The sequence below is a fragment of the Austrofundulus limnaeus genome, unplaced genomic scaffold, assembly GCF_001266775.1.
Source record: "Austrofundulus limnaeus strain Quisiro unplaced genomic scaffold, Austrofundulus_limnaeus-1.0 Scaffold28, whole genome shotgun sequence".
Lineage (NCBI taxonomy): Eukaryota > Metazoa > Chordata > Actinopteri > Cyprinodontiformes > Rivulidae > Austrofundulus > Austrofundulus limnaeus.
In genome coordinates, this window is record NW_013952430.1 from 1895097 (window position 1) to 1904763 (window position 9667).

Here is a 9667-nt window from a genome sequence, read left to right on the forward strand (position 1 = left end):
ATTGAACGCTCAGATCGTTCAGATCGCGCTGCTCTAATCGCGCTTGAGGCGCCGCAGAACTTCCCGACGTTGCATGAAGCGCGTCCACCATAGACTTTGTATGTAAACCTGCTGCTCCTGACGCTGAAATCGCGTTCGGTGTAAACGCACCATAAGTCTAAATTAATTGTATTTCTCTGAAGTAATATGGGAGCAAAGAGCCTGCCAAGCCGATGCCACTATCATGATAGTCATGCAAAATCCACCTTTTTTAGCCGCTGAAGGGGGGTGGAATGCCAAGCGCCTCCTTTGGATTTAAAGAGACAGCATCAAAACAAGTTGATCTGAGACACATCTCAGAAAAGGGGTGAAGGGGGCTTCAATAAGGAGGAATTCGGACCAAAGCATTGCAGTTCCACTTTAAATAGATACCAGCTGAATGATTTAAATGTGAAAAGGGAGGATTTAAATGCATATGTCCAATTCAAAAAATTGGGTCATCAATTCAATAAGTTGTATCACTAGAAAATGGATGTATATATTTCATCTGCTAGCATTCTTACTCTTGTAACTTATTGCAAACATTTTTGGATGATTAGAAAAAACAATCAAGAAAGGGGGACCACGGTGCTTCATGAGACCAAAGGAGTCAGGAAATGCTTTATGTCTGGTATCGTAATAAAAAGTACCGTAGGAACTTTTAGACCAAAAAAATGTAGTGGTTTTGACACCATGACGTTTTGACACTGTGACACTGTGATGTACCTTAAAACCGGTTATCAGCCATGGCTAATGTCTGTCACTGAAACTTTCCTGCAGCTTGTGTGTTTAAGAATGGGCTACTCTAAACGGCGATACGATTTGATTTTCTGCTTATGTTCCAGAGTTTATATGAGAATAACCAAAAAGAAAAAAAGAAAAAATCCAGCTGCTACAGTTTAAGCTTGCAAAACCTATTAGTTGAGAGTTTCAGGTATTATAATAGAAAATGTATTTTGAACATGTTTCCCCCAAGATGTGTTTGTGATTGCAACTCGACTCTATATGAAAAGGTTGAAAAATGAATCATTTCCCACCCTGGGTGGATTTATATTTGTCTGGTAATTCAATAAGCCTAAGGGTATACTTGATTTTTCACTAACAGTAAAGTCATCAAGGCGAACAAATCAACCAGGATGGAGGGCTCTGCCTACCAGGAACAATCCATCTCAGTCTGCTTCTGTTTGCTTTGTTTTGTTTTTCTCCACTTGAATAGAATGAAGCAACCCGTGTGTGTTTGTGTGTATTTTTGAGCATGAAAGCAGCCATGTTTTCTTGGTGTGTGGTTTCATTCCTGCTTTGCTCGGCCCAGGCAGACAGGCCTGCTGTAACGCCAAGATGACTGAGCACCACTACACAGCAGTTGCCATGGTTACCAGCCAGGTTCTATGTACACGGATTACTCCTTGCAAATTCAATCTGCAGTAAAGCACTGGTGGAAGAGTGAAAAAAGCTCCACAACAAATCACCTAACCACCCACACACGTGCACACACTCGCATGCATACAGTAGATTGCATACCCACAGCCACACTGCTTTTACAGTATAGTATATGTGGAGAAATACTTGCAAACCGAGAACCCACGGACGTGCATGTTCCACCCACATGATGAGCCAGTCACTCACCTTCACAGAGCACAGAGTACTTGCAGGATCGTGCTGCATGTCATTAGAGAGAGCACCGTAAGGAAACACAGCCCGGTGTGCAGAATTATCACCTGCACCAGAAGTAGCACAGAACCCAATAGGTGAAGCACTGGGGCACCACTAAGCCTAACACCCCCCCCCCTTTTTTTTTTAAACAGCCTGTGCCTCATTTCTCCTTGAAGGTAACAAACAATCTGTTTTTACTTTCAACTTGCCCATCTGTTTCTGCTGGCGTTTTTCGTGCACTCGCACTTTAAATCTCTCTCGCACACTGACAGCCCACAGAGGCATATATATACAGGGCAGATTGGGAGCTGAAGATGAAAGGAAAAAGGGAGTTGTGTCCGTGCCAGTGGAGCTGTGTGAGTGGGAAAGTGATGAAAGAGAAGCTCATTTAGTAAATTGACAGCTCCCTTCAGGATCCCCCCACCACTACCATCTTCTCCTCCCTGAAAGGCCTGAGTCGTTCTCAACTCCAAATTTATTCTCATCAGGCGTGAGGAAAGAGTTACATTCCAGCATGCATTAACAGTGACTCTGTTAGTATTTCACTTGAGGTTTTTTTTTCTCTTCTTCTTACTCCCACAACTGTTTCATTCAGTCCACAGTGGATGTCTGTGCAAAAACAGATCAACTGTGATTACAGTTGAGATGTGAAAAGGAGAGCTTAAACACACAACTAGGAGACAAAAACAAATGTTTATGCATGAACTGTAGGCTACAATAAAATACATCAAAATGACCATTATTATGCACATTAACTGCATCTTTTTTGGAATTCCAACGTAAATGAAATGCACAGACAGCAGTAAAATCCATTTCAATGTTCCTGTTGTGAAAATCAGCTATCAGAATTCCATGAGTTTATGCCACACCATTAATATAATTAAATTGACATAAGGCCTGTGGGCCAAAAGTGGACGGCCACAGCATTTTATGAGCCCACAAGAGCTTAAACGATATGTTAATGTCTTTAAATAAACATACAGTATGATGCTTTCAAGCCAGCATTGACCATAAACTATTTCTCTGATAAAAAAGAAAAAAAACTGTATAGGTCTTCTGGACGGGTTCTTCTCTAATGAAACGTTTCGTCTCTCCTCCAAGAGACTTCTTCAGTCTGAGAGTTTCAGGCAAAATTCAGGCTTTTAAACCCTGCCTCCATGTGACTGATACTCACATCACATGGCTATCATTGACACCTAATTAACACCTATTGTTAACAGGGGGTGGAGTGATACTGGCAATAGCAGCACTGTAGGAGGGGGACAACTGAAAACGGAGGCCTCCACCTCTATTTAATGATGGACGGTCTTTCTTCACAAAAATGGCTTCTTTTACTCCTCTCTCAAACCATCTTTGGGGTGAACCAGCCTTTGCCGTAATGTGTTTTGGGGTTTGAAAGCCACTGGGACATCATGTTTAGAAAATAAACGTCTCAGTTTCTCCGAAACACCCGCAACATACGGAATAACCACTGGTTTGGGTCTGGGTTTGGGGTCTTCATTTTCACCTGAAGGTTGCATGGAATCCTGCAACCTTCAGGTGAAAATGAAGACCGTTACAGGCTGAGTCATTTCTACCTTCTCCTCTCTGTCAACGCTCTCGTTTCATTTAAAAGAGCCACTCGTCAGATATTGTCCAAGATTAACCTTCAGGGTGGATATAGCTCGCTAGCAGCCTCGCACCGAGGACCTATCCACGTCATCATTTACCCAGAAGCCTTTGCATGTAAATAAAATTGCCCCGTCTGTGTAATATATTTTTAACCTTTTAGTTTAAAATTTATAAAAACTGAACATCCTACAGTATTTTTTCAGGCTTTATTTTACAGTTAAAATATGTTTTTATCGAATAAAGTCTAATGTTACAACTAATCGGGGATCCCTTTAAACAAAGATCTTGTGTCCAGATGTGATGAGGATGACTCCCTGCACTCATAGGTTGTGCTAACAGGGGCCCAGGACAGTGGAGCTAAAGGTTGCTGCAGATAGGACCACTACACAGATGGACTCTGCCAGCCAATTTTGAAATCCTGCCAGGTCTGAGCCTCTTTAACAATGACATTAACTTTAGTGCTCAATGTTATCCAAGTCGATTTGTGTAAAACCAGTGTGAAAGCAACATGTGGAAGATTACTGACGTCAGAGCATCAGTTGTAGCTCAGATTGTTCAAAGAAACAAGGTTTTAGATTGCTCATATAGAGACTGAATCAAAAGGTTTCTGTGAATTTCTACTTCTTGAGTTTGGGGTTCTTAAATATTTATGTCCATTGGGTGAAGCAAAACTTACCAAAACTCTGCCAGTGAGCGTCTGAGCAGAGATCATGACCCCAGCCCAGTCTTTGACTGAAGTCATCCATCCCACCTCGCTGGCTGCTGCCTCCTCCTTTTCATCAGGACCCTTTGTCTTGTCTGCTGCCTGGGTGTTGGCAGGATTATTCACCTTCTGGGCCTCCTGAAAGTAAAGCAAGAAAACAACCAACTGAAGGTAAGAAATAAAAGGAAGTAAAAGGGCAGAGCAACGCCTTTGACACTGTTAAGACACATCGGACCTCCTGGCTTCATCTTGTGTCCTCTAATGTTTAATATCATATGCGCTCATGTATAAATCTACATACAAGTGATAACTACTGCAAGAATTATCCCAATGCGTATTAAGCTAGTTGATTTGCACAAATGATTCTTTACATTGATCATTCTTTAGGGTAAAGAGCATATCACTGCTGTCATCACTCGGGCCCTTTAATGCTCCTTCTCCTGTGCATATGAGTGAGCAGAGCTGCATAGCAGTTCGCCAACATGCTTTGCTTGCCACAGTGACGGCGTGCAGCTGCTCCTCTGCAGCCATTCACTCACTCCTTACTTTGACACTAGTTGGCTCTCAGCTTCCCTGTCCTTCTGGCAGAAAAAAAATCTAATTAGTAGATTTCCTTATGTTTAAAGTCACAGAGGCAACACATTTCAGCAAGTAAATATACACATTCAAAGATATCTGCTCATACGCAACAAAAAAATTGCACTATATAGTGTTCTGCAGGGTGTAAGAACAGTGCTGTTGTAGATCAGCCCATGAGAGTCCTCTGTCCATTTCAAGAGGCTTGCCTGATCGAATTGGATTACATTTGATAATGATACGGCATGGACACAGCCATTTTCCTAATTTCATTCCAACCCCATAACAATGCTAATAAACTGGGCCTAAAAAAGTTTGACTTAGTCATCAGATCATTTCCCTGCTGCTGCTGTTGGCTCTCTGTGCTCCAGAAGATAATTCAGTTTCCCCTCCTTTAGACACATTTTAAACGCAATGGTGAACAGAAAGTCCAAAACTTTAAAAGTACATTTAGTGAGAATGGTTTGAAGACTCTAATGTTGTCTGAGTAGGTAAGAAAACCAGAAAGAAATGAAAAACCAGTCATTGTCATTAATCCTGATTCTTAAAAATAAAACATTTGTTGAGTTTGGAAATGTTGCATTTTTGCACCTAAAGAAAAAGTAAATTGCTTTGACTGTTCCATTTAAACTGACACAAATTGGTTCAATTTTACAAGTAGGTTACTGGATAAAATAATAAACACAAACAAACACATTAAGCATTATGAAGAACTATAAACATATTTTAGGGCTCCGTAAAATCCCCCAAAGTTTTGTTTTTGTTGTTCTAAATTCCATGTTTCATGATGCAACCATATTTTCCCCCCAGCAAAAAGTGTCTCATCATATGATGGAATAATAACTGATTATGCTCGGTGTTAAATGTTATTTCTGACTGCAGCGGAGCACTCCTTGTGTGTCTACCCTTCCTCCATGCTGCTCATTTCACACACAGAGAGAAGCAGCAGCAGGAGGTGGAGCAAGACAAGAAGTGAGCAGACTCCTAAAGTGGAACATGGCCAAACATTTTATACTAATAACTATTTTTTGAAGATTGCATTGCTGTTTGTGATCTTTTGAAACAGAAACTGGAACAATTCAATACAATGCACACACTTTCAACTGTGTCTGATTTATCAGTCACTGTTAAGATTGGACTGAAAAAAGTAAATTTCTTTAATTTTGGAAACAAATGCATATAATAGGAAAACAGAGAGATATAGTTTGCATAATGTAAATTATGTTTATATCATTTGATGACCAACCTTACGTTCCTTTTTTCAACTATAGCTAAGCACTGTGAGCAAAATATTTATGTGTAAAATATCTCCTTAGATCTAAGTTGGAGAATAAATTCGGTTTAGTTCCTGTCTCTTCAAGTCCTCCTTCCCAAGCCTGTCTTATCTGCTGTACACAGGGCAGCTGCTCACATTAGAAGCAACAAACTAACCACCTGGTAGCTATTATAGAAACAGGTTACACTGCTTTGTTGACAGAAAAAACATTTTAAAACTGATTACTTGAAATATATTTGATTTGCACAATAACATACATTATATAACTTGCTGCAGGAAAAAAATGAATCCTCTAAGCTCTTTAAAAAATGTTTCTGACTGCTGCATGACTAAGATTCTGCCATCTCCTGAATCCTGAACCACCAACCCCGAGTCCATCATCTTTAAATGTGCATTCAGCAACATCATCAGCATATGTCCCCCCGTAACATGCTGCAGATATTCAGCGTGGTGTGTATGCATGCAGGTCAGCATATACACTGATGGCTAAAGTTTCACTGGCCGGCTGTGTGAGTACATCACAGCACGCGCATGTTGAGTCTATTTAGTTTCTCAACCGAAAGACCCCAACCACCTAATCCTCAAGTTGATCTTGTAAAATAAATCACATCCCAGCTAATTTAGTGCATTTTGAGTACTGCTTTTAAATTTACATTTCAAAAAATTGTGTACAACTGTGCATAACATAAAACTCTAAATTTTATTTAATTTGTATATTTTTTTCTTCTGTTGTATAGAGTTATTTTGTTTTAAATGAAATGAATAAATTTCTTAAAAAAATAAAAACAAAAACAAAAATTCGGACATTTTGAAGGGTGCCAATGCAGCTACTATGGGGCGCCAAGTGTAAAATAAAATGTTAAAAAAATGTCACTAGCACATTTTGAATATTTGGCTCACTTTCTGAGTGTAAAATCCTTTTTTATTAAATGTTAACTTTAAATCTTAAATAATATATGTCAATTTTAAATCCTAAATTTAAATGTATGCAAATGTAAAAGTAAAATGTTAAATGTTTTGGCTAAATGTTGAGGTTTACATTCAGGTATTTCAGAACGCAGATTTGTTGTTGGTGCTCGGCTCTTGTTATGACATCATCATCTTGAGCAGTGGAGCCCAAAGTGGGGCCCGTGGGCCAAACTTGGCCCGCCACGCCATTTGATTTGGCCCACCAACAGTTGCCAAAGTTACAAGGTTTTAACCTGTCATCATGTAGAAACACAGTATTTCTATTGGCCAAATGACTATATAAAGAGCTGAAGGTAGTTTTCATTCATGGTGCTGACTTTATCTTTGATATACAGTATTAGGATTAAACAGGAAACATGAAGTAACAACAAGGGATATTTAGATCAGATTTAACTCCACATGTATATTTGCACACATTATAAGGCCACAAAAACTCATATTTTATCAATTTATGAAATATCCCATGAGCCATTGCTACTTGAGCATAAGGCAGACTTTCTCCAAGTGCACAGACTAAAACAAAAGAGGGCCATTGCACTGGCTGCTAGCTTAATTGGTAGAAATAAGGGACTTTACTTAAAAAGTATTTGTATTTCATGTATTATTTTACTGCATTTGGCCTATAGCTGTGGATAGATTTTTATTTTGGCCCTCTTGGGAAAAATGTTTGGGCACCTCTGATCTTGAGACAATAACAACTGCTAATGCTGCTAAAGTAACATTTCCATACAAGATATCAAACTTGCAGTTCTGGCTTGTGTCTGAGCTGCAAACTGCTGGACCACACATACCGTTCGTATTATTTTCAATAAACACAGTTTTATGTCCTGATGCATCTCAGTAATCCAGGTAGAAAAAATCAAAAAGAAAATATAAGTAGGTCCTCTGGATGGGTTCTTCTTTACTGAAACGTTTCGTCTCTCATCCAAGAGACTTCTTCAGTCTGATGAGTTTCAGGTGAACTCAGCTTTAAAAGCACTGCCTCCACATGCTGGACAAACAGGTTAGTCACATCCAGAGGACCTACTTATTTCTTTCTTTTTGAAATACAGTTTAAATTTAAAATTTACATACCATCTTCACACATCATCATCCTGCCACAAAAGCAACCGCTAATGAAAATGTTAGTGAATTTTTTCAACATTTCATTTTACACTTGGACCCCATAAGCTGCTGCCCTCAATTGTGTAATTATCCAAACTATTTTTTATCTCTATATTTTGATGCATGAACTGTGTAAAAAGTGTAAAGAGAATCATGATCAAAAGAAACATTTAAAGCTTCTGTCAGGATGGTAGTCAAGGTGACCACACACATCTGTGTCTGTCACTCCCTGACTGCCGAAGTCACGAGAAGCTGACAGAAATGCAGACGGATAAGTAAGCTTCAAACAAACAGGGACTGTGAAAAACCAATTGTATAAACAGTTGAACTGTGAGCAGCAAGAAGAATTTGATGGTCAGACATGGACTTTTATGATTCTACAGGGTTTTATGTAGGAAATGTGACGCATTAAAAAGATCTTCACTTCCAGTTTTGAAGACAATATTTTGAACTGATGTCATCTGAATTCTATGAAAGCTTGTGTGCACTCACTGCTCTCTTGAGGGGTGAGTTGAAAGAAAGCTACTGGTCCTATAGAAAGTGAGAGATCCCGTGGGCGGAAGAAGACAAAAATCCAAACTTTTGGATGAATAATTTGTGTGGGTATCAAAACGAGTTAGAGTAAGATTTTAAAAGTTACTGTTACACCGTGAACTGTCCGCTGAACTTGTAATGGAAAAATCATAAAACTTAAAGGGGCAATATCATGTAAAATATATTTTTTTTAGCTTTATATCACGTCATAACTGTATCCCCTCATCAAAAACATGCCCAGAGTATTGCTTTGACTCATTCATGCATGTTTGAGAAACGTACTGTCCTGTACTGTCCTGAGGCAGTCATTCAGGATAGCAAAAACGGCTGGTTGGCCCTAGAACCACCTATTAGGTGCAGCTCCTCCTCTGGGCTGTGTCTCCAAGCCAAGCTTCCATATCACAGAGCACGCCTGTCGGCAGCAACAATTAGAAAACAAACACCTGGTGAAACCTCGCATCTGCTGAGCTTATACTTCTCAGTCCAGTCCTTTTCAGATTTTAAAATGCCTTTGAGGACATGTATTTTCAGATGCCAAGTAACACTCCGACGAAATTATTTATTTATTTATTTATTTATTTATTTATGTGAGCCACTTTATGGATGAACAGTGGACTAAAAACAAGATTATCACTAAAAGATGATGCAATTCCAGCATTCAGGAGTGCCCAGGTAAGCTGAAAAACAACTCACGTTGCTTTGTTCAGTTGTGTGGTCTATCTGTGATCTGCGGTTAGCATTCTTAATTTATGTTATGGTCTGTGTGCTTTAGATGGCTTACACCACATTTTAATAATATTTAAATTATCACAAAATTGGTGTGTGTGTGTGTGTGAGAGAGAGAGAGAGAGAGGATGATGCCTCTGAACTTGCTCGCTTCAAAAAACCTACTTTCCGGTCTGACGGTAAGGTTCAGTTGTATCCTGAGTTGCAATTTTCCAAAACCGACATTGTATAACGTTGCAGCTTTTTTAATTATCATTTCAACAATGTAGGCTACAACGCTACAGGCTGTAAACGACACAAAGCTGTTGTATAACATGCTGAAATGGGAGTGACGGAATCAGTAGGAATTCTTAAAGAGACAGAGGCATATTTCAAGGCATTTATAAGTCAAATTTATTTTTGATTTATACGTATTGACAGCATTTTAATAACAACTGAGAAACATAATATTGGTCTTTTAAACTATATTTAGCATAATATATATACAGTATATATAC

The 9667-nt window shown here is 39.1% G+C and overlaps 1 protein-coding gene across 30 annotated transcripts in view; it reads right to left on the reverse strand.

The window, feature by feature from the left end:
• kcnma1a (potassium large conductance calcium-activated channel, subfamily M, alpha member 1a) overlaps positions 1-9667 on the reverse strand; it is a 178949-nt gene that overhangs the window by 118380 nt on the left and 50902 nt on the right. For 29 of the 30 annotated variants that reach the window (XM_014005060.1, XM_014005059.1, XM_014005089.1 and 26 more), the window contains one exon: positions 3959-4123. In XM_014005060.1, coding sequence (XP_013860514.1) covers positions 3959-4123 — 165 coding nt within the window. Of the gene's footprint in view, positions 1-3958; positions 4124-9667 lie in introns of those variants that run through there. The other variant, XM_014005091.1, reaches the window with a different exon arrangement.